This window comes from Panthera uncia, chromosome X, assembly GCF_023721935.1.
Source record: "Panthera uncia isolate 11264 chromosome X, Puncia_PCG_1.0, whole genome shotgun sequence".
Classification (NCBI taxonomy): domain Eukaryota; kingdom Metazoa; phylum Chordata; class Mammalia; order Carnivora; family Felidae; genus Panthera; species Panthera uncia.
This window is the reverse complement of record NC_064817.1, coordinates 89,867,796-89,894,182: the sequence shown is the minus strand read 5'-3', so window position 1 is coordinate 89,894,182 and position 26,387 is coordinate 89,867,796. Positions and strand designations below refer to the sequence as shown.

The following is a 26,387-nucleotide window of genomic DNA, read 5'->3' as shown; positions in this document are numbered from 1 at the left end:
ATCTGTTCTCTATTTCTAAAATTTTACGTAAAGAATGCTATATAAATGGAAGACCAAATACAACATTTGATCTTTTGGGATTGGCATTTGTCACTCAGAATAATTCTCTGGAGAACCATCTATGTAATCATCAGTAATCATTCCTTTTTATTGCTGAGTAGTATTTCATGGTAGGAATATACACGGTTTTGTTTAACCATTCACCCACTAAATGTTGTTTCCAGTTTGTGGCTATTATGAATAGAGCTCCGATAAACAGGTGTACGGGGTTTTGTTTTTTTTTTTTATAAACATATGTCTTCATTTCTCTGAGATAAATGTCCAGGAGAGCAACTGTTGGATAGTATAGATAGGTGCCTGTTGAGGATTTCAAGACACGGCCAAACTATTTTCCAAAGTGTCTATACCATTTTGTATTTTCATCAACAACGTATGAGCAATCCAGTTTCTCTGAATCCTTGGTAGCATTTACTTTTGTCATTGTTTTTTTTTATTTTTTGCCCTTCTGATAGGTGTGGAGCCGTATCTCATGGTGGTTTTAATGTGTGTTTCCCTAATGGCTACTAATGTTGAACTTCTCATGGGCTTATCTGTCATCTGTATATTCTTTACGGTAAAATGTCTCTTTGTGTCTTTTCTTGCCCGTTATTTAAATGGGTTTTTTCTTTTTTCCTGTTGAGATTTGGGAATTCTTGGGACCTTCTAGATACTAGCTGTACTAGACTGAAAATGACCTCCTAAAGATATCCACATTCTAATCCCTGGAATCTGTGAATGCTATTTCGTATGGCAATAAAAAGGAGTCTTTGCAGATGTAATTCAATTGAGGATCTTGAGATGGAGAGATTATTCTGAATTCTCTGGGTGAGCCCTAAATTCAATCACATGCATCCTTATAAAAGGGAAGAAGAGAGAGGGGTACCTCAGAAGGTGACTGTGTCTAGAAATATGGTCTTTAAAAAGATAATTAAGTTCAAATGAGGTCATTAGGTTAGGGTGGGCCTTCATCCATTATGACTGGTGTCCTTAAGAAGAGGGAATTTCACAGGACGCCTGGGTGGCTCCATGGGTTGAGCGTCCCACTTTGGCTCAGGTCAAGGTCTCATGGTTTGTGAGTTCAAGCCCCGCAGAGCCTGCTTCCGATCCTCTGTCTCCCTCTCTCTCTGCCCCTCCTCCGCTCACACTCTCTCAAAAATAAATAAACGTTAAACAAACCAAAAAAAGAGGAGTGCAACACAGTGCAAGAAAAGACCAGGTGAGGACACAGCTACAAAGCCTCAGAAGAAACCGACACTGCTGACACCTTGATCTCTGACCTTTAGCCTCCGTAACTCTGAGGAAATACGTTTCTGTTGCGTTAGCCACCCAGTCTGTGGTGCGTTATGGTGGCCTTGGTGAACTAATGCAGGAATAAGCAGTGTCTTTACTATGTAGAATCTTCCAATCTATGAGCAGGGTATGGTTCCCGATTTATTGAGGTCTTTGATGTCTTTTCATCAGCACTTTGTAATGTTAGGTGTACAAATTCAGCACGCGTTTTTGTTACATGTGGACCTGTTTTACTTTCTGTTGAGCAATCGGACATGATGTTGAATTTTTTTTTAATTTTATTTAAATCCAGGTTAGTTAACACATAGTGTCATAATGGTTTCAGAAGTAGAATTTGGGGATTCATCGTTTACATATAACACCCAGTGCTCATCCCGACAGGTGCCCTCCTTAATGCCCATCACCCATCTAGCCCGTCCCCCCACCCACCTCCCCTCCAGCAACGCTCAGTTTGTTCTCTGTATTTAAGGGTCTCTTATGGTTTGCCTCCCTCTCTCTTTTTATCTTATTTTTCTTTCCCTTCCCGTATGTTCATCGGTTTTGTTTCTTAAATTCAACGTGCGAGGGAAATCATATGATCATTATCTTTCTCTGACTGCCTTATTTCGGGTATTGAATTTTAATATCAGTTTCCACACGTTTATTGTGTTGTCTAAAAATGTGACTGAATTCTGTGTGCTGATCTTGTATTCTGCAACCTTGCTCAACTCATCTGTTTATTAGTTCTAGGAGTTTTATTTGTAGACCCTTGAGGACTTCCTACAGCAGACAATCATGACATCTGCAAATGGGAACTGTTTTACTGCTCCCTTTCTAATCTAGATGCCTTCCTTTAAAAAAAAAATTTCTTAATATTTATTTTTAGAAAGAGAGAGAGAGAGAAACAGAGCATGAGCAAGGGAGGGGCAGAGAGACAGGGAGACAGAGGATCTAAAGCAGGGTCTAGGTTCTGAGTAGTCAACATAGTGCCCGGCGTGGGGCTTAAACCCATGAACCATGACATCATGGCCGGAACTGAAGTTGGATGCTTAACCCACCGAGCCCCCCAGGCGCGCCTAGATGCCTTCCTTTTACTGCCTTGTCATAGTGGCTAGAACTTTCAGTACCTTGTTGTGTAACTGTCTTGAGAGCAGACATCCTTTCCTTGTTCCTCATCTTAGGGGGAAAGCTTTAGACTTGCACCCAGCTTCCACTGTGTCCACTGCTGTGGGCAGACGAGCCTGCCCAGTCCCTGGGCTTGGGACTGCTTTGCTAAGTCCCTGTTTTCCTTCGTTCATTTGTCTGCGTCTGCTGAAATCCTGAGCTGCAGACTCTCTCCAGTAGCCACAAGTAGGATATATGAGAGATAAAAACAAACCCCAGGGAAGTCGCTGTAATGTCATTCTTCAAGTACTCTGTTTCCTCGTCGTCTACTTTGTGCTTTTAGAGTCCTTTTATAACTGTCCAGTTCTTTACAGGGTATGTAGTTGTATTTACAGGAGAGTAGCAGGGAAAAGTGAGCCTACTCCATCTGATCCCTGAACCACGTATTTTCAAAATTGTTACCATATTATTAAATATGACATAATAATACAAGTGGTTTCTTAAGTTTATTTTTCTATTTATTTTGAGAGAGAGAGAGAGAGAGAGAGAGAGAGAGCAGGGGAGAGGCTGAGCGAGAGAGGAAGAGAGAGAATCCTAAGCAGGCTCAGCACTGTCAGCACAGAGCCCGACATGGGGCTCGAACCCGCAAACCGTGAGATCACGACCTGAGCCAAAGTCAAGAGTGGGATGCTTAACGGACCCTCCCAGGCGCCCTGGAGTGGTTGTTATTTGTTTTGTTTTGTTTTGTTTTGTTTTTAATAGAAGAACCTAGAATATCTCATCGCTATGATGGAACTTAGAGATGCTTTGCAATGAGTTCATTGTGTGCCACGGAGTCTAGCAATTCAACTGAGAGTGTCAAAAAAAGGAGGTCCTAGGCTGGTAACAGAGGACGGGGACACCTGGAGTTGGAGCCTGTCAGGTGAGGAGCAGGATATGAGTGCTTGTGACTTTAGTTGTCATCTATTTAAACACAGCTAATGGCCGTCAGGCATTTTGCCAATCTGTATGCAGAAATAGTGCTCCACTCATACTCGTCAACTGTCGCGGGTTTACGGTGTTCTTAGGCATATCGCATCAGTCAGTCCGTTCTGTATCCTTAACCATGAAAATTCTGGTGCAGGAAACCAGAGGGCATGATTCATTCCTTCGAGAGAGTTAAAAGGTACCTAGAGAACCCTACTAGTTGGCTTGGGAGGGGATCTGGGGGTAGCCCAATAATGGAAAGATAAGGGCATTAAGGAATCTACTCCTGAAGTCATTGTGGCACTATATGCTAACTAACTTGGATGTAAATTTAAAAGTAAATAAATAAATAAAATAATAAGTGAACAAAAATAATGTAAAGGTAAAAATAACCATCCTCTAAGTAAAACTGTAGCTTATAGCATAAGAGATTCTGAGACTTTCACAAGTTATATAACGAACTTTCAAGTACATTTGAATAGCTTCCCTCATTTATGAATGATTCTGCTGTACTAAAATCAAGATGTAGTGTCTAAGACACCCAATCTGAAAAGTTCTGCTTTAATTGCTGTACTTCATTCTCAATCATTCCTGACTTAAATATCTAAACCCTGAGAGTTTCTGTATCATTGCATTGAAATGTGACTGAACTTTATTAAATTTAATCGCGTGTGCTCCCTTGCATTAGAAATTTGCAAATTCTGATACTTGTTCCCAGGTCTCCATTTAACATTTCTTAAGTTTAATGTTCTTAGTCCATTGATGAGTAGTTCCGTTTTTTAAATAAAAGTGGAGTCCAAGGGGTTCCTGGATGACTCAATTGGTTGAGCGTCTGACTCTTGGTTTCGGCTCAGGTCATGATCTCACAGTTCATGGGTTTGAGCCCTGCTGCTGGCTCTGTGCTAACAGAGCTTCGGATTCTCTCTCTCTCTCTCTCTTTGCCCCTCCCCCACTGGTACGCACGGGCACTCTCTCTTTCTCAAAACAAATAAACTTTAAAAAAATTTTTTAAAGGTAGAATTCAAGTGAGAAATGGATGAAAAAAAAAAACAGTTGGAAAGAAATGGGAAATTGGGAATACGGGTGCCTGAACCTCTCAGTGTGTCCATGCATGTTATTTAACTGCACCCTATTAATTGGATACATTATTTAATTATACCGTATTAATTACATCTCTTTTTATATCCAGACTAGAAGGACAGTATCCTACCTATTACCATGGTAGAACCTTCCAGAGTTTTAGCATGAGCAGAGGTTTCAAGAGAGGAAGAAATTTATAGCAGTAACATTTTTTTTTTTTAAATAGAGACATGAAGTTATTGTAGAGGTTCACCAATGCAAAACAAAAAAAAAAAACCTTACATATTTATGGGAGCAAGAGTAATCATTTTGAAGCATATTGTGAACTAAATATCTCAATGACAACCAAAGGCCTTAAACACCAAAGGAACATTTGAGGCACTGAACCAATTCACAAAACTGCCTTAATTTCTGCCAATACCTTGGTACACTTTAGAAACCAGAAGGTCAAATGTCTTGACACTCTTGGGAACAACCTGACTTCTGATTTTCCTCTAATGTACCTTATATGTCCCTCCAAACAAAATAAACCAAAACTGCCCTGATGTTTTAAAGTAATCTGAGAGTCTCAAAATGATATAATGAAACGTGAGATGAATATTAGAGTCTACTGGTCTGTCACATGACCTTGGGGAAATCAAAGCCTAAGAGAGGAGTATGTGAGTTTGCATGAGGTGACAAAGATTCTTTTCTTGACCAAACTTTTTAGTTAGGCTCCTGAGCCTTCAAGGCAGAATGTTTCTGTTACTGTTTTGTGCACAAAACGAGCCACAGAACTGAGATAGTTTGGCACTTAGCTGGTGTTCAAAAATTGACTGTCAGATGAATGATCTTCCATTTCTGTAGCTATAAAATTAGAGTTTTCTGAGAATTTATTATTTTTTTAAAATTTAATGTTTGTTAATTGTTTTTGAGAGAGAGAGAGAGAAAGACAGAGTGGGAACAGGGGAGGGGCAGAGAAAGAGACAGAGACACAGAATCCGAAGCAGGCTCCATGCTTCGGACAATTTTGGTCTTGTAACATGATAAAGATTATATTCCTTTTGGTTCTATTCCTTAGGAGAGATTGTGTAGAATTCTTATTGTTCTCTTACTGAAATATTTGATAGAATTTTCCATTGCAGCTATCTGGGTCTGGAGATATTTTTGGAAGCTTTTTAAATATTTTAATATTTAAATATTAGCTTTTTAAATATTTAAAAATAATGGTTAACCATTTTTAAGTGATCTTTGCTAGTTTATATGTTCAAGAGATTTAGTCTATTTCATATAAGTTGTTGAATTGATAAGCATAAAGTTTTTCCCTAATATTCTGTTACTATATTTCAATGTCTGTAAAGTCTGTAGTGATGCTCCTCTTTCATAACTGATACTGGTAATTTGAGTTGTTTCACTTTTCTTCTAGAGCAGTCTGGCTAGGGGCTTATCATTTTCATTAATCTTGTAAAAGAACCAGCTTTGGTTTTCACTGGTTTTTCTCTGTCACTTCCCAATTGTTAATCATTTCGATTTCTGCTCTGAACTTTGTCAATTCCTTCCTTCTGCTTGCATTGAATTTAATTTGCTCTTCATTTCTTAGTTTCTTACAATGGAAACTTAGAGGCGTGGTTTGAGACCATTCTTAGTTTTCTAAAATCAGTATTTAATGCCATAAATCTTCCTCTAAGCACTACTTCAGCTGTACCTTACAATGTTTTTAACAGCTTTGTTGAGATGCAATTGACTAATAAAAAACTACATATTTAAATGGACAATTTGATATGTTGTCACACACACGCATGCAGTGATCTATACTGCATCTATAGTGATCTAAACGGCATCATTATGCCCCCAATTTTCCTCATGCCATTTAATGATCATTTTCATCTGCTCACCCCACTCCCATTGGTCCCAGCAACAGCTGGTCTTTCTTCTGCCACTGTAGATTGGTTCGCATTTTCTAGAATTTTATATAAACGGACTTAGGGGGTATGTATTCTTTGTTCTGTCTGACTCTTTTTACTCCATTTAATTATTTAGGGCTTATCCATGTTTTGTGTGTTATCTATCAGTAGTTCATTCTTTTTATTGCTGGTGTTTACCAATGTGATTATCATGTGTTGGTGTCATTTTTTTGAGGCTTGATGAATTTCTCAAATCTCTAAATTTGTGTCTTTCATAAAATGTAGAAAATAATTGCTTATTTTTTGTTTAATTTTTTCTGTACCAATCTTTTTCTCCTCTCCTAAGGCTCCAATGAAACATAGAGTCCCAGGTTCTTGAGGTCTTGTTCGTTTTTCTTCAGTCTTTCTCTCTATTCTTTACTTTGGATGATTTATATTAATTTATCTTCAAGTTCCCAGGCTCTTTCCTCTGTCATCTCTATTGTATTATTGAACCTATCCTGTGATAAAAAAAATTCAGATATTGTATTTTCTGTCATAAAATACTCAGATTTTTTAGTTTCTTCTTTTTCATAGTTTCTTTTTCTCTATGAAGAACTTCCATATTTCCATTCATTACGATGTGGAGTATTGTTATGGTAGTTGCTTGAAAGGCTTTGTCTGATCATCCCAACATGTAGGTAATTTGTGGGTTGACATCTGTTGATAGTCATTTCCCCTAAAAATTTTTAATATTTCCTGGACATTTTTCATGTCAAGTAATTTTGTATCGAATTATTTGCATTTTGAATATTTTGTAGACTTTGGGTCCTGTTAAAATTATGTCTAGCATGCTGGTTATGGTGACTTGTTTGGTTTACTGGGCAATCAAACCAATTATGTTCAGACTAAATAATGTTTATGTCCGTGGGCTATGGATTCAATATCTTTTGTTTTCAAAATCTTTACCAAATTCTGTAGCCTAATTATGGAAAGAGCCCAAATGTCCGTTGACTGATGAATGGAGAAAGATGTGATACACACACACACACACACACACACACACACACACACACAGAATGGAGTACTACTCAACCATCAAAAAGAATGAAATCTTGCCATTTGCAACAATGTGGATCGAGCTAGAGTGTATTATGCTAAGCAAAATAAGTCAGTCAGAGAAAGACAAATACCATAAGATTTCACTCATACGTGAAATTTAGGAAACAAGACAGAAGAACATATGTGAAGGGAGAAAAAAGAGAGGGAAATAAACCGTAAGAGACTCTTCACCATGGAGAACAAATTGAGGGTTGCTGGAGAGGAGGTGGGTGGGGGTTGGGCTAAATGGGTGATGGGCATTAAGGAGGGCACTTGTTATGATGAGCACTGGATGTTATATGTAAGTGATGAATCACTGAATTATGCTCCTGAAACCAATATTACACTATATGTTAAGTAACTAGAATTGAAATAAAAAATTGAAAACAGACAAACAAACAAAACCCTTTGCCTATGCTGCTTTGAGTCTGTCCCCCACACACATGCCACTCAGGGCATGGTCCTAGACTTGGATGATTGTTTAAATCCGTTCACTTCCCTGTAGATTTTTCTATGCTTCTTGAGGGTCCATCTTGTTCCTAGAGCTAAGGGTTGAGACTGGAACTTGTGCAGGTTCAAACAGAATTAGGGAAACCTATATTCTGCTCTCTCCTCCATGGGATTTCCTTTCCATACTCTCTAGCCTACAGAGGCCCCCTTTTTTTCTGATCCACTGGCCATAAAGGAAAGGATCTCTTCAAAATGTTAGTGCTCACACCATCAAAGCACAGCTATCTGACTAAAGCCATCCCTCTGGCAAAGCCAGGGCATAGAAAAGGGAGGGAAAAAAAAGATATTTCAACTACATTTGACCTCAGGGACTTCTTTGGCCAATTACTCTGGCCAGAGAGACTGGTATCTAAAAGAATATTTTTTTAATGTTTATTTATTGTTGAGAGGGTGAGAGAGAGAGAGAGCAGGGGAGGGCAGAGAGAGAGGGAGACACAGAATCCAAAGCAGGCTCCAGGCTCTGAGCTGTCAGCACAGAGCTGGACGTGGGGCTCAAACCTACGAACTGTGAGATCATGACCTGAGCCAAAATCAGATGCTTAACTGACTGAGCCACCCAGCCGCCCATCATGTTATAACGTTCTTGCTCTGGACCTCATTTCTCCAAGGAGAAATGTCTACTCCCATTTTTGTTTACTGCTACTCATGTGTTGTTGCTTTTAGGCCCTCTTCATGGGCAGAGGTAGAAAAGAATTCTAAGTATGCACGTGTATACGAATATTGATTTCTACATCCATTTATATTATTATTATTGTTACTATTATTAGTTATTTTCTCCATGACTTCATACCGCTGTCATGAAAATTAATCCAACATCACAGGACTCATTACTTGCTTCCCCCTTCCAGGCTTTCAACTTCCTCATGCAACAATGAGAAACTTGGTTTCTATGATCTTTGGTATTCTTCCGCCCTTATCCCATCCCAGAATACACAGGAAGTAGTTGCAGAATTGCCATCGTGTATTTCTGATAGCATAAAACCTCATACTACAATTCATTTCTTTATATTTTTCTTTTTCCATTGTGTAGACAGTACAAAAATAGTGCTTACAAGTTATATGGGTTAGGGTTATTTTTATACTCCCTACTCAGTGTCGTTATGTTATTGATTCCTAATAGAGTTAGGTTCATTTGATTCTGTACATAATCCATTTTAGAGTTTTCTCCCAATCCCTATGCTTTTAGTATATAAAACATTAGCACAGTTTCTGAAGTCAAAATTGTATAAGATGTATATTCAGAGAAGGATGATTCTCCCATCCCCAGCCCCTCTTTCCAGTTTCTACCTTCCCCCTGAAGGTAATAAATCTCACTGGTAGTTTCCCATTTAACTATTCTGTATTTCTCTTTTACAAAACTAAGATGACATGTGTATGTTTTTGTATTTGCCCGTTTTCTTACAGAAATAGTATACTCTATCTCCCCTTTTGCATTTTGCTTTTCTCACTTGATGATACATGGTGGAAATCGCTCCATATTAGTTCATAGAGAACCTTCTTCTTGTCGATAGTTTCATGGTACTCCATTATGTGGATATTCTATAGTACATTCAATTGATCTCTTTTGTCAGGGCACGTAGGTTCCTTCAAATATATTTGCAATGACAAACGATTCTCACACAAATAACCTTATTCATACATATTTTTGTTTTCTCAGAGGTTTATTATCCAGGGTAGATTTTGAGTGGGGGGGGGGGTTGCTGGGCTAAAATGTAAATTCATTTGCCATTTTGATCAGTATTGCCAAATTCCTCTCTATAACTACTGTACCAGCTGGCGTGCCCACCACTCATATATGAGGATGCCTATGTCCCATAGCCTTGCCACAGTGCCATGTGAAGCTTTTAAAACTTTGCCAATCTCTGTTTGCAACAACATGGATGGATCTAGAGGGTGTCACGCTAAGTGAAATGAGTCACTTGCAGAAAGACGAATACCATATGATTTCGCTCATGTGTGGAATTTAAGAAACAAAACAAATGAACAAAGAAAAAAGGCAAACAGAAAAGGCAGACATTTCAGTAGAGAGAATAAGCTGCTGCTTGCCAGAGGGGAGAGGGGAGGGGGGATGGGTGAAATCGATGAAAGGGATTAAGGGTACACTTATGGCGATGAACTCTGAGTAATGTATAGAACTGTTGAATCATTATGTTGTGCACCGGAAATTCATATAAAACTGTATGCTAACTGTACTTGAATTAAATAAATTAATTAAAAAATAATAAAATAAATTTTGCCAATCTGATAAATAAAAAATGGTATCAGTGTCATTAATTTTGCCTTTCTCTTACAATGATTGAAATTAAGCACTGCCATATATTTAAGGACCGTATATATAAATGTGTATATATAATTCAAGTATTTACAAATGTTTGAAAATATAGTAAAAAAATTCACCAATGGCCTGCTCATATCTTTAGTTCAGTTTTGGTTTTTTTTTTTTGCCCTGTTAAGTGTTGGATCTTTTTACCTCAGTTTTATTTATTTATTTTTTTAAAGCTTATTTATTTATTTTGAAAGAGAGAGAGAGACAGAGGGAGAGTGGGCAGGGGAAGGGCAGAGAGAGAGGGAGAGAGAGAATCCCAAGCAGGCTCCGCACTGTCAGCACAGACCCCGATGTGGGGCTTGAACTCACGAACCATGAAATCATGACCTGAGCAGAAACCAGGAGCTGGACACCCAAACAACTGAGCTCCCCAGGCACCCCTTTTGACCTCAGTATTTAAAAAGTCGTTATATATTAGGAATATTAGCCCTTTATCGATGATATGCATTGCAAATATTTTGTCTGAGTTTGTTACCTGTTTGGAACCTTTCTACTGGTGTTTTTGCCATGTAGTATTGTAATTATTATTATGCAAAAATATCAATCTTCTGCTTTACTAGATCCGAATTTTGAGTCATAGTTAAAACTCCTTTCCATACCTAGGTTACAGATGAATTAACTTTTTCTTTTATTTCTTTTTAACGTTTATTCATTTTTGAGAGACAAAGACAGAGCGTGAGTGGGGGAGAGGTAGAGAGACAGAGAGGGAGACACAGAATCTGAAGCAGGCTCCAGGCTCTGAGCTGCCAGCACAGACTCTGCGGCACAAGTGACGATTTCACTGTTTGTGAGTTCACGCTTCGCTTCCGGCTCTCTGGAGCTGTTAGCGCAAAGCCTGCTTCAGATCCTCTGTCCTCTTCTCTCTGCCCCTCCCCCCCTCACAAGATAAATAAATAAACACGAAAACAAAGTTTCTTGTAAGATACGCATCCAAAAGACTCAAACATAAGACGTGAACCTGGAAAACCCCTGGAAGAAAGCGTAGGGGAAAATCTACATGACATTGGTCTGGGCACTGCTTTTAGGGATATGACACCCAAAGCACAGGCAACGACAAAGTAAACAACACAAAGAAGCTTCTACACAGCAAAAGAAGCCATCGCAGAGTGAAAAGGCAAACTTTGAAAGGGGAGAGAATGTTTGCAACTTATATCTCTGATAAAGGGTTAATCTCCAAAATGCATAAAGAACTCTTACAACTCAAGTGAAAACAAAAAACAAACAAACAAAAAAACCCATAATAATCCAATTAAAAAATGGACAAAGCGCTTGAGTAAACATTTCTCCAAACATGATATACAGATGGATAATCTGCACATGGAAACAGGCTCAACATCACTCATCATCAGAAAAATGCAGATCAAAACCACAGTGAGCTAGCACCCCACACCTGTCAGGACGGTTAATCAAAACGACAAGAAATAATAACAAGGCGAGGATGTGGAGAAAACGGAACCCTCACTCCTGATGGGTGGAAGCACAATACGGTGCAGCTGCTGTGGGAAACACTGTGAAGGATCCTCAAAAATTAAAAACAGAACTATCACCTGATACAACCATCTCACTTCTGGGTATTGTCCAAAAGAACTGAAACCAGGATCTTGAAGAGATATCAACACTCCTGCGTTCACGGACGCACCGTTCACAGTACCCAGGATGCGGAAACAACCCGAATGTCCACCAACAGATGAACGAAAAAAGAAAATGTCATATATAGGTGCGCAATGGAATACTGTTTAGCCTTAAAAAAGGGGAGATTCTGCAATATGAGACAGCACGGATAAACCTTGAGGACATTAGGCTAAGTGCAAGCAACCAGTCACAGAAAGACAAATACTGCCTGAGTCCATTTTATTTGAGGTATCTGAAATAGTCAAATTCATAGAATCAAAGAGTAGAGTGGGGGTGCTCGGGTGGCTCAGTCGGTTAAGCGTCCGACTTCGGCTCGGGTCATGATCTCACAGTTCGTGGGTTGGAGCCCCACGTCGGGCTCTGTGCTGACAGCTCGGAGCCTGGAGCCTGCTTCGGATTGTGTTTCTCCCGTTCTCTCTGCCTTTCCCTCACTCATGTTCTGTCTCTCTCTCTCTCTCTCTCAAACTTAAATAAGCATGAGAAAAAAAAAAAAAAAGTAGAATGGTGGTGGCCGAGAGATTGAGGGAATGGAAAATGGGAACTTATCAACAGGGATAAAGTTTCAGTCAAACAAAATGAATAAGCTCTAGATATCTGCTGTACATCATCGAACCTGTAGTCAATAATAACGTATGTACACTTAAAAATTTGTTAAGAGGGTAGAACTTATGTTAAATGTTTTTATGACAACATACCATTTTTTTATTTTTTTTTATTTTTTAAATTTTTTTTAACGTTTATTTATTTTTGAGACAGAGAGAGACAGAGCATGAACAGGGGAGGAGCACAGAGAGAGGGAGACACAGAATCTGAAACAGGCTCCAGGCTCTGAGCTGTCAGCACAGAGCCTGATGCGGGGCTCGAACTCACGGACCGTGAGATCATGACCTGAGCTGAAGTCGGACGCTTAACCGACGAGCCACCCAGGCGCCCCAACATACCACTTTTTTTAAAAAAAATAAAAATCTCGTCATTTTTATCAGAATAGAATTAATTGATAAATTATTTTAGGAAGAACAAGTAGATAGGCTTCCATAGCTTGGCTATTGGAAATAACGCTGCAGTAAACATAGGGGTGCACATATCTTTAATTTAGTGGGGTTCTTTTCCTTTGGATAAAGGCCCAGTAGTGGAATTATTGGCTCCTATGGTATTTCTATTTTTGATGTTTTTAGGAACTTCCATACTGTTTTACGCAGTGGGTGTACCAGTTTACATTCCGACCAACAGTGCATGAAGGTTCTTTTTTTCCACGTCCTCACCAATACTTGTTATTTGTTGTCTTTTTGATTCCAGCCATTCTGACATTTGTAAGGTGATATCTCATTCTGGTTTTGCTTTGCGTTTTCTCTGATGATCAGTGATGTTGAGCATCTTTTCATGTACCTGCTGAGTATCTATATGTCGTCTTTGAAAAAAAAAAAATGTCTATTCAGGTCCTCTGCCCATTGTAATTGGATTCTCCCACTTGGAAAATTACCTATTTTCTATTGTTCTGAATTGACTTGCATACAAACCTACAAAGTTATCTCATGATTTAAAAAGGCATTTTGTTTCATTTGTTAATCACCTTATTATATCGTACTTTATAAATTTATGCTTTCTTCCCTTTTTAAAGTTAGATGATGATTTTCTATTTTGTTTAAAACATTTTTTCTGAACCAAGATTTTGATTTATTAATTAGGTGTATTGTTTTCTATTCTCATTCAATTTCTGCTTTTCTCTTTAGTTTTTTTTTCTTCTTTGTGCTTTCTTTTGGCTTACTTTATATATATATATATATTTTTAAGTTTATTTCTTTACTTTTGAGAGAGAGAATGAGAGAGAGGACCAGCAGAGGAGGGGCAGAGAGAGAGGGAGACAGGATTTGAAGTGGGCTCTGTGGTGACAGCACAGAGTCCGACGCGGGGCTTCAACTCATGGACCACGAGATCATGACCTGAGCCGAAGTCGGACACTTAACCTACTGAGCCACCCAGGGGTCCCTATAGTTTTTTTTTTTGTTTGTTTGTTTTTAAGGTTGCTTGCTGGGAATTTAATTCATTTGCATGCTTTTATTTTTACTGATAAATGTGATTAGGGCTATGAATTTTCCACTGATCACTGCTTTAAGTATATTGTATAGATTTTTATATGCATTATTTATGCTATCATATTGTATAGATTTTTATATGCAGTGTTTATGCTATCATATTTCTAGAGAAATCTGTAATTTCAGTTTGCATGCCTCCTTTTGATGAAGAGTTGTTTTGTTTTTTTTTTTAATATTTATTTATTTTTGAGAGAGGGAGAGACAGCATGAATGGGGGAGGGTCAGAGAGAGAGGGAGTCACAGAATCTGAAACAGGCTCCAGGCTCCCAGCTGTCAGCACAGAGCCTGACGCGGGGCTCGAACTCACGGACCGCAAGATCATGACCTGAGCCGAAGTCGGATGCTTATCCGACTGAGCCACCCAGGCGCCCCGATGAAGAGTTGTTTAAAAATTTGCTGTAACATCAACATGAGATGGTCTTTAAACTTTTGTCAATATTTTTTAATATTGCCTTCTTAGCAGAAAGTACTTTTTGTTATATTTTTACTGCTCTAATATTTTCTTTGTGGCCTAATATTTTATCGATTTTCGTGAGTGTTCCATGTGTATTTATGAAGAAAGTATACTCTCCTTCGATAAGGTTATGAAAATAGAACTTTAAGTTTCAAGTTCAACATACTTCCATAAGAGCTATATATGCTTTTTATTTTTTGGTCCGGTCTTTGTTATGCTGAATATGGTATGTTAAAATCTCCCATTAGCAGAATGTATTCATAAAGGTCTCCTTCCATGTTCTTTCATTTTGCCTTATAAACAGTATTTCTGTGTCATTGGTGGTGTAGATATGCTTAACTGCTATATCTGTATTGTTAATTATGGTTTTTTTATAAATAAGCATCCTTTTTTACTTGTACTGCTTTTTTCTTTTTTTTTTCTTTTTTTTTTTTTTAATTTTTTTTTTTAACATTTATTTATTTTTGAGACAGAGAGAGACAGAGCATGAACGGGGGAGGGTCAGAGAGAGAGGGAGACACAGAATCGGAAGCAGGCTCCAGGCTCTGAGCCATCAGCCCAGAGCCTGATGCGGGGCTTGAACTCACGGACCGCGAGATCGTGACCTGAGCCAAAGTCGGCCGCTCAACCGACTGAGCCACCCAGGCGCCCCTGTACTGCTTTTTTCATTTGAAATTTACTTTTTAGGCATCAAATCATGATTTCTGTTTTCATACTGCTTCCATTTGCTTGGTACACTTTTGCTCATTCCTTTATTTTTAACCATTATAAATCACTGGGTTTTATTTTTTTTTAATTTATTTTATTTTATTTTATTTTATTTTTAAAAATTTTTTTTTAACGTTTTATTTACTTTTGAGACAGAGAGAGACAGAGCATGAACAGGGGAGGGTCAGCGAGAGGGAGACACAGAATCTGAAACAGGCTCCAGGCTCTGAGCGGTCAGCACAGAGCCCGACGCTGGGCTTGAACCCACGGACCGCGAGATCATGACCTGAGCCGAAGTCGGCCGCTTAACTGACTGAGCCGCCCAGGCGCCCCTAAATCACTGGGTTTTAAGAGTTTCTCATGTATACAGAATATAGCTGGGTTTTCCTTTTTAAGCCAAAGTAAAAATTTTTCATTCTTAATTGTCTTTTAGGTTCATTCAAGTTTGTTGCTGTTACTGATATATTTGTTTTCCTGTCATAATGTTGAAAGCGTGATGTTATATTTTCTTGTGTTTCTTCCTCCAGTTGATTTTTTTTTTCTTTCTCACTAATTATATTTCTTTTGTTTTGGGAAGTTTTTGCTTGTTTGTTTTAGTGGTTAACTTTAATATCACATTTATTTATTTATTTATTTATTTATTTAATGCTTATTTATTTTTGCCAGAGAGAGAGAGAAAGAGAGAGACTGAGCGTGAGTGGGGGAGGGGCAGAGAGAGAGGGAGACACAGAATTCGAAGCAGGTTCCAGGCTCCAAGCTGTCCGCACAGAGCCCAATGGGGGGGTCGGACTCACAAACTGTGAGATCATGACCTGACCCGAAGTCAGTCGCTTAACCGACCTCTACCCAGGCACCCCTTTAATATCACATTTATATCATGGTTTCTTTGTATCATGTTCAATGCCCTTAAACCACTGTTTTCTTATTAAATCTGTTAATTTTTGGTTTGCCAATTTTTTTTTCAAATTTTTATTTATATTCTAGTTAATCAACATATAGTGTAGTATTGACTTCAGGTATAGAATTTAGCAATTCATCACTTACGTATAACACCCAGTGCTCATGCCAACAAGTGCCCCCCTTAATGCCCATCACACCCACTTAACCCATCCCCCCCCCACCTCCCCTCCAGCATCCCTTAGTTTGTTCTCTATAGTTAAGGGTCTGTTTTATGGTTTGCCTCTCCCTTTTCTTCCCCCATGTTGATCTTTTTTTTTTTTTTTTCTTAAATTCCACGTATGAGTGAAATCATATGGTATTTGTCTTTCTCTGACTGACTTATTTCACTTAGCATAATACACTGGAGCTCCACCCGCTGGTTTGCCAATTTTTCTTAAGAAAGAGAGATGGCACAAGTGAGCAAGAGGCAGACAGAGAAGAAGGGAGAGAGACAGAGAGAGAGAGGGAGGGAGGGAAGGAGAGAAAGAGAAAGAGGAGCGGGGCTCACCCGGGACTCACGTTTTTACCCAAAGCGGGGCTCGAACTCACCCAAAGCAGGGCATGAGTTCACTCGATGTGGGACTCACCAACTGTGAGAGCATGACCTGAGTCCAAGTCAGATGCTTAACCACGGAGCCACCAGGCGCCCTGCCAATTTTTTTATGGTATCATTTAACTCCCACCTTTTGTGTATAGAAAAATCAATAAAATTATTTTACTTTCCTCTTCCTCTTTCCCTTTCTATTCTCTTCCTAAATTTAATTGCATTTTTTTGATTTTTTTTTAGAATATATAACATATAATATGTATTGTGTAACCTATAACAGTGCTCTTCTGCCCTTATATCACGTTTATTCTTGTCTTCACTCTAAAATGACTCATATTAAATGCTCATCATCAGTCTTTTGGATGAAATTTTCCCAGTCATTCCTTGGTTAGTTGAATGTCATTCACCATTTATTTTGTCTTTTTAGTTTTTTAACTTTTATTTGTTTTTGAGAGAGACAGAGCATGAGCAGGGGAGGGGCAGAGAGAGGGGGGAGACACAGAACCCGAAGCAGGCTCCAGGCTCTGAGTTGTCAGCACAGAGCCCGACGTGGGGCTCGAACCCACAAACTGTGAGATCATGACCTGAGCTGAAGTTGGACGCTTAACCGACTGAGCCACCTGGGTGTCCCCACCGTTTAATTTCTTAAGCATGGCTTATGGGTTCAGAACTCTCTGAGTTTAACATATTTTTGAACTTTTTATAGACTTGATGGCTAGCATGTCTGGATGTCAAACTCTTCATTTCAAACTTTGAGTATATTTTTTCTGTTTTTTAGTTTAAAGTATACTTTATATACAGTAAAATTCACCCTTTTAAAATTGCACACAAGGATTTATAGTTTTTCAAATTTTGAGTGTATATATATGATATTTACATATTATATTTATATTGTATAATAAAAATATATATTATAGATTATAGATGTGTATATGTAAAAATTTAAATTATATATGTATATGTAATTATATATGTGTATATATATGTATATATGTATATAAATTATATGTGTATATACAATTATATATATGCATATATGTATGTGTGTGTGTATATATATATATATATGCATATATATATCTGTACAATACACACCACTACCAGACTAAGATATACCAAATAAATACTCCTTTTCAGTCATCCTCCCACTTTCAGTCCCTGGAAACTAGTGATCTGTTCTCTCTATAGATTTGCCTTTGAAAAAACGTCTTACAAATGGTTGACTTTTTGAAAAATATTGCTTCACTATTCCTTTGCTTTGTTGTTTTTGTTACTTGTGAGGTCAGTCTCATTCTTTTGCTCCTATAAATCATTCCTTATTTTTACCTGGAATCCCTGAGGATTTTTTCTTTATGTTTAAAATTTAAAAAATAGAATAATCATATGATCCAGTCATTCCACTACTGGGTATGTAACCAGAGAAAATGAAAACACTAATTCAAAAACATATATGCATCCCTGTGCTTACTGCAGCATTATTTACAATAGCCAAGATATGGAAGCAACCCAAGTGCCCATCGACAGATGAATGAAGAAAGAAAATGTGGCCTATGGATACTATGGAGTATTACTCAGCCATAAAAGAGAATGAAATCTTGTAATTTGCAACAGTACGGATGGACCTAGAAAGTATAATGCTAATTGACGTCAGTCAGAAAGTCAAATACCATATGATTTCACTCATATGTGGAATTTAAGAAACAAAACAAATAAAAAAAGACAAATTAAAAAAAAAAAAAAACAGACTCTTCAATACAGAGAACAAGCTGGTATTTGCCAGAGGGGAAGTGTGGGGGGGATGAGTGAAATGGATGAAGGGCAGGAAGAGTGCTATTATCTTGATGAGCTTTGAGGAACATAGAATTGTTCAATCATTATATTGTACACCTGAAACTCACGTAACTAATATAACACTAGTTACACTGTATGCAACACTATAACACTAATCACTAATACACCTGAAACTAATATAACTGATATAACACGGTATGTTAATTACACTTGAATAAAAATGCAAAATATGAAATGCATAGGGTAAAGAGATGGCACAACATGAAAAGGAAACATTAAAAACCTCTCTAAAATCAATATCATGAAAACTTTAAATGCCTGGATTGTATTGTGATGATGTGACCTGGCACTTACGTAATTAGTCATTAATTTGTTAGCCCCTACCGCCTTGTAAAAACATAAATTATAGACTCCATGAAGACGAATGGCTGTTATTGAGTATTTAATATGTGCCAAGCACTTAGTTGGCCAACATTTAAAAAGATCACTTCCAATATATTTACGAAAGACGGTGGGTCTCTTTTTCCTTCTTTGTATAAGAGATGATACCAGGTCTGCGTACTGCCCAGAACACAGGGGGGAGAACAGGTTTCTGCCACTGTCCCATTCTGTACATTGCAAGGCAACTGTCATTGTTAACAACTGGAGACGGGGCAATAGAGCATCTCTGGATGATTTTAATATATCACAAAATGTCTGTTTTGCTTTGTGAAAGCTCTGCTACGGATTTATTTCATGAATATGGTGCACACATCCAATTCTTCTGTCATGCAGTTTGCTTTTGTCTTCATTTTCCAAATGATACGAGTAGAATCATTAACCGTATGGGTGTTTACCGTGATACCTGGCGCAGATTTACAATCTAATCTGAGGTTTTTCAAAACTAATAAAAGTGTACTTACCATAAAGGATTGCCAGCAGAGACAACGGCATGACAAGTAGTCCCACTAGCATATCAGCAATGGCTAGGGACATTAAGAAGTAATTGGTGGCATTGTGCAGTTTCTTTTCCAAGCTTACTGCCATGATAACGAGAATGTTGCCACCTATCGTCAAGATGATTATTATGACGATGGAAAGTGCTGGCCAGTTTTGTACCCCGTCTGGGAATTTGAAGCGTCCACCATCGGAGGTATTGAAAATGTCAGTTACTAGAGCTGCAACAGGGCTCACAGAAATATCAAATTGCCAAACCAGTAGGCCAATGAGGTGCACACTGAAAATGAAGAAAAAAAAAAATTGTCAGGTTCATATTGTATTGCTTATATGCAATAAATTGCTTATGCAAAACAACTACTTTGCCTTCAAGAATCATTACCATCATCAATATTTCCGGTCTCTTAATTAAATCTCAGTATTTCTTCTTTCTATCCAAGGATATTTTTATTGAGAGCTCATTATGAGTCAAGCACTTAACTTATGGACATATAAATATATAATCTCGTTGGGTCTCACACAACAACTTCGTGGGGTCAGTACTGGTTTGTATCCATCATGTAGCCGAGGAGACTGAGGTTCAGAGAGGTTAAGTGACTTTCTCCAGCCAATATGGGCCACTAGGTGGCAGGGGCAGGGTCCATATTCAGGTGTCACTGATTTCAAACCCTGTGTTTTAAACATCTGCTCTATACAAGCAATATAAAGCCAAAGTATTGTTTGATTTCCTGTAATGGTCTGTTTTTATATGTTTTAAATAGTAATTTCTTCTAGATGTTTTCTGAGACAAATGACAACAGAAGGAAAGGAGATTGTCCTTTAAGTATCCAGGACTGTGACAAGAAAATTGAACATTGCCTTTTTAAATGAAAAGCTAAGAAGGAATAAATTGTCCTCAGACAAACTTCAGGCAAGATGTTGGAAGAGGGAGAGTGGGTTTTGGCAACCCAAGAGAGTTCTTTCTAGAACTCTTCTTACCTTCTCACAGCTGCAGAGTGACTTTATGCGGGTCCATACATATTAATAAACTTTCCTTCTGTCTAACACTCTCCTCATTTCTGTCCTATGTTTTCTGGGCCCTGTTCCAGGCTAGAAAATGATTGATTTGTGGTGATGACCAGTTCCTACGGGTTCGCTGCTTTTCCTGTGCTCGATACAAAATCTCCTCGGTCATTTAAAATGTGCATTTCTCATGACCGTGGTTTTGCAGATTCTGCTAGTAGGACTGTCAGGCCGGGTGGCAAACTAATGCAATAGAGATGGACGTGGTTATGTTTCGCTCACCCCAATTTAACTTCCCCCAGGAGTGATATGAGATTTATGGAGGTTCCATACATCAAGTGCCCTCTCAAAGGGTACATCCCTAAAGGATCGAATAAAACTAACGTTTATTTTCATGAATAAAATAGACAAGAAAGACAAGCATATTCAGTATTTCTTGCTTAAAGGCAAGGACTGCCTGCGAATGTGCATTCTATGTTTTGATTGCGACTATCATAACGATCGCTAATTATTATACGCACGGAGTTGCACACACGCAATTCTTTCTAAACTTAAACTGGAACTCTTGGCCTGAACAGTTATTAGCATTTTAAAATTCAAGTAAAATGTTGTAGTAATTTTCTAGAGGATTTAAAAATCATTTCTCTTAATATCTTGCTAATGCATGTCTATGTCTTTTAAGATAACGCAGCAGTCATGAAAATATTTTGACTCTCTCATTCTACAGAGGATAGAAAACTACTATTTCAGACATTTTGCTTATCATAACTTCCTCATTAGTCAAAGTTACCTGGCATTCTAAGCAACATACAGAGGGTGACATAGATAATGATTTTTTTTTCAAATAATCTGTGAATTCTTTCAAATGCTGGCTGTATTCTTTTCCTGGAACATAAAAAAAAAATACCGAAAATGATAGATGACTCAAAAAATCTGTATCATGAGTAATCTGTGATTAGTGTGAGTAGAAAGTATTGAAATAAAGGACCAAATAAATAGAAGCAAGTTATTTGCTCTCAGCTTTAATTATTCTGTCACTGTAATTGCTGCTTTGGGCATGTGGTCAGTTTTCTAACCTCACGGCCTCAATGATTCTTTGACCAGTCACTTAACCTTTCAGAGCCTCAATTTCTTCATCTGTACAACAAGGATGTTCTCTATCATACGATTGTTGTGAAAATTCAATAATCCATGTAAAGTCCTGAAAATAGTACCTTTGTCATAATAGGCCCTCAGTAAATATCGGAGCTTTCTTTTTGTCTTCAAAGTTAAAACAAAAGTATTTTGTGGTAACTATGCCCAAACTCATGTATTTCATAATTGGTGATGAATTCAAATCCTGATCTTATTTTTTTAGTACGATACCTCTTTATGCAAAACTAAGCTCAGGCAGTAATTTTAAACTGGGTCTTTTCTGGCCTGCCTGATGAAAACGTGTCCTTCTGGCATTTAAAAAAAAAATTCTAGTTTAGGGGTGCCTGGGGACTCTGTCGCTTAAGCATCCAACTCTTGGTTTTGGCTCAGGTCGTGATCTCAAGGTTCGTGAGTTCCAGCCCCACATTGGGCTCTGGGCTGACAGTGTGGAGCCTGCTTAGGATTCTTTCTCTTTCACTCTCTCTCTCTCTCTGCCCCTCCAGCATTCTCATTCTCTCTCTCTCTCCTCTCTCTCCTCTCTCTCTCTCAAAATAAATAAATAAATAAACTTAAAAAAATTTCTAGTCTAGGGGCGCCTGGGTAGCTCAGTCGGTTAGGCATCCGACTTCAGCCCAGGTCATGATCCTGCACTTCGCCGTGGGTTCGAACCCCGCGTCGGGCTCTGTGCTGACAGCTTGGAGCTCCAAGCCCGGAGCCTGCTTCAGATTCTGTGTCTCCCTCTCACTCTGCCCCTCCCCCGCTTGCGCTCTGTCTCTCTGCCTCCCCAAAATGAAAACGTTAAAATTTTTTTTTTTTAAATTCTAGTTTGCAATCGCTAACGATCATCTCCGGTAGTCCCACAAAAGTTTATGCTCACAGTAAAATGCTGCATCTTCAATGGTCAGTTGTGAAAACATCAAAGTTGCCTAGGGAATATGCGTCCAACTTCAGTTTTCTAAGTTGTGAAAACATCAAAGTCTTTCCATATTTCTCTAAGAATAATAGAGGAATGTAGGATACAATCATATATAAAAAATACATGAAATACTATTGGACAATTACCAATTTTATAATTTGAGTGTCTTATTGTGTGTAGAGAAACACTTGAAGTGGTGATCTTGCCTTCCTCTGCTGGTCAGATATATTTTTAATTTTCATGAAAGTGTCCAGAGACAAATACTGAATTGCTAAGGAAGCTTATAGGATCTAAATATATCTATTGACAATTATAAAATAGTCTTATTGGGAAGATCCTGAAAGGTATCTTCTTTAGTTTCCTGGGGTCAGCTCAATTAAATTTAATAAATTCTTATTGAGTACCACTATGGGCAAAGCATTATAATTTTTATTAAAGTTCAAACCTATTTTCTATAGTTTTGTAATCAAGAATTGGCTATATTACAATTAAACCTAATTTCTAATATTTGCATACTCAGTGACATATATACAGTCCTTTTACAAAAAAAAAAAAAAAAAAGAAAGAAAAAAAAAGAATGTAAGTCTTGCTCCTAAAGCTTAATTGTTATTAAGACCACAGAAGTCTCATAAAACATGCACACAAAAACCACAGTTTCTCTCTGAACAACGCAGCCAATTTATTCCGTGCTGCTAAGTGTTTAATGAGCCTATGATTCTATATTCTTAGGAGAGGAACAGGATGATCATTTGATGTAAAAATGTATACATTTTACATCTACTGTGTTTTTGCATGGCCTATGCCAATGGACACCATGGGAAAAGATGGATGGTACCTTGTTTCTCTTAATAGAATGGACGAAATTCTGTATGGAGTCATTAATTTCATACAGAATAATTTGGTGCCCTTAATGACAGTCCTACATTTTGGCATATGGACCAGTGGCTACCCGCTGAGTTGGCCCAGGGGCACGGAATAGAAACATCTGTCCTTTCATTTCCCATACTTGACTCTTCTTTATCTTTCTTTATCACTGTCCTTCACCCTTTCCTTTTCCTGTCTGTTCTTGTTCTTTCAGAATCACACATCTCTGAGACTAACGTCACCACCATGTACAATGACATCCAAGATACGGCTCTCGGGGCATGTCTTGCAGAGGTTCCAGCGTTGACGTGGTTTTAACCGACACTAATCCATCAGCTTTTTCTTGGATGAGCTCTTTTACAGAAATCATAGAGGAGACTGTAGGAGCAAGGTGACTCCAGGCTTCCCAACTGTACTGATCAAAATTGACAGACCCCCGGATCTTTTTTTCCATGTCCCATTTCTCAAAGAGTGGGTTTAGAAGAAAGCAGCCCAACATTTTCTTAAGTTAAAAAGAAGATATATTTGGATTAGATTACATTTAGCATTGCCCAGTACTGGATCCAAATTCTTATTTCCTTTATGTGACATTCTACTGACCTTAACTTCTGGGTCATTGTGTCAAGACTTTGGAGGATGGCATTGTTTTCCTCTGGCTAGCTACACCCCCAGCCTCTACTCCCTGACTTCTGACCCATTCTTTTGCAACCTCAACTCTTCCTTTTTTTTAATGTTTATTTATTTATTTTGCAAAAGAGCGTGAGCAGGGGAGAGGCAGAGAGAGAAAATCCCGAGCAGGCTTTGCGCTGTTTGTGCTGTTCGCAAAGAGCCTGATGCAGGGCTCGAACTCTTGAACCGTGAGATCATGACCTGAGCCGAAATCAAGAGTCAGACACTTAATTGACTGAGCCAAGCAGGTGCCTCTCAACCATTCTTCATAAAAGCAGAAACTTGTGGAGACACTTCACCCTCTTGGTTGTTTAGTCCATGCAGGAAGGAAAAGGAAAGGACCTTTCCCGTTTCTACATTTGAACCATGGAGAAAGCAACCCGGAACACTGGAATTGTTTTTGAATTTAAGATCTTATTGCCCTACTCTTTATTTGAATACGTAAGCAGTTGTGTTTAATTGAAGCCCAAGTTATTGGGGCTTTTTCCATTTACTTTTGAACAGGAAACACCCAGAATATTAATCTACGGGGTGCAAGTCATTTATGCAATTTGAGGCAAATCTAGCTGAATGGTCGTATAAAAGCCCTCTTAACCTTTTTGAGCAAGCTACTGTTAAAAGTTATCCTTTAGAAAATAGTAAGTAATAACATCCTTACAGGAACGAATGCACCGCTTTCCTCAGGTTCACCATGATTGCTTCGGTGTAAAGTTTAAAGTTGAGAAGTGGGAATGTAACAGATTGAATTCATAATTCCATCCTTTCTGGGGAGAGAGAAAAAAAGAAAAAGAAAAAGAAAATTAGTGAAATGTCCAAATCACTTGCATTACAACCAGTTAAGTAAACTTAAATGTACTTATTAAGTGATAAGAAACATATAAGTGATAAAAAATGGCAGAGAATAAAGCTTGCGTTTATTTACATATACAACCGTCATAATGTTTCTTTCCTCTTTTTTTGGTTTTCTTAAAAATTTCTTGCATGCACTCTATTTATATGGGACTTCTACTAAATCTCTTCTTAGAGTACACACAGCTTCCGATCGGTGTTTGGAGGAAGAAATTAAGAATATACGCTTCTTAATTTGCAAAGCATTGGGGAAAGTTTGTGATGTCATAATTAAGTAGCAAGTATAACATGTATCAAAGGTTTCATTTTCTAGGAACATGGAAAACTAAAATAAGTGTTTTTTTTAAAGTTTATTTATTTGAGGGGGGGGAGCAGAGAGACAGGGAGAGAGAGAGAATCCCAAGCACCTTCTACACTCAGTGTGGAGCCCCACGAGGGGTTCAATCGAACGCACCGAGAGATCGTGACCTAAGCCGAAATCAAGAGTCGAAGTTTAACCGACTGAGCCCCCCGGGCACCCCTGATTCTAAATACTTTTATGGAGTGAACATATATTGTGCAACATTCCTAATTTATTTGCTTCAACTTGAAGGAATCTGCATTTACGTAGCTTTATTTGTACTTTTGCATCAACCAACAATATTCTCCAGAGAGCAGCACTGGGTTTATACCAAAATAAATGGGCTGCAGTGGGTGTCAGTGACAAAAAAATGTAGTTGTGGTGGGAGAAGGGGCAGAAAGAGGGACTTGAATAGCTTGAGAATGTGGGATAACGTTGAAAAATCCTCTGTTCTGTCTGATTTAGGAGTATTTCCAAGGAATGTGAGAAAAATTTGTTGATAGTCTTTTTTAGTGTTTTGTAGTTCCTTTTAGAAGTCTGGAAGTAAAATTTTACTGGAACAAATTGTACCTCCTTATATTTCCCATCTCATTTAGTAGCGCTATTATTCTAGTCACTCAAGCTACAAATTTAATTTATTCTTCCTTCTTATCCCTCACCTCTCACTTGTGAGTTCTATCAATGCCACCTACACAAAATCTTCCTCATAACCATCTCTTTCATTACAGCAATGCATAAAATATGGCCTCCAGTATTCAGAAACAAAATATTCTATGGGAGAGATCGAGTGATGTTCGCCAGATCATTAGTCAGACCATTTTTGTCCCATAAAATACCACCAGGCAATGCATAAATCCCTTTTCCTGGGAGGTCTGGAAATAAGTGACAGAAAAAAAAAAAAAAAAAAAAAAAAAAAGGATACAGAAAGACAAAAAGGTCTTATTTTGCATCTTTGTCCTCAAGAGACATCAAAATCCTTCTCTTTTCCCAATATTAAAATATAAAAATTGTTCCTAATGCTTGCTTTTCAAGAACCTAAAAATTAATATAATTTAAAAGCTTCAAAGTAAAATACGCTTCATTCCGATATCATTCAATTGGTAACAAATCAATTGAAACTGTGTTTGCCATAACTCGAGATGATAACCATCTCATTCAACATTATATTATCCATATTCTCAGCCATGGTAGAGTCCTATTTATTGCCACTCAAAATGCCACATTTCTTTAAAAATTAATTGCTCTTGTCATCTTTT

The 26,387-nt window shown here is 38.0% G+C and overlaps 1 protein-coding gene across 1 annotated transcript in view; it reads right to left on the bottom strand.

Moving 5' to 3' along the window:
• HTR2C (5-hydroxytryptamine receptor 2C) overlaps positions 1–24,635 on the bottom strand; it is a 155,100-nt gene extending 130,465 nt beyond the window's left edge. Inside the window, exons 1-2 of the mRNA XM_049644207.1 lie at positions 24,601–24,635; positions 19,324–19,637 (exon numbers count right to left, since the gene is read on the bottom strand). Coding sequence (XP_049500164.1) covers positions 19,324–19,637; positions 24,601–24,635 — 349 coding nt within the window. The remainder of the gene's footprint in view (positions 1–19,323; positions 19,638–24,600) is intronic.
• Between the last annotated feature and the right edge of the window lie 1,752 nt (positions 24,636–26,387).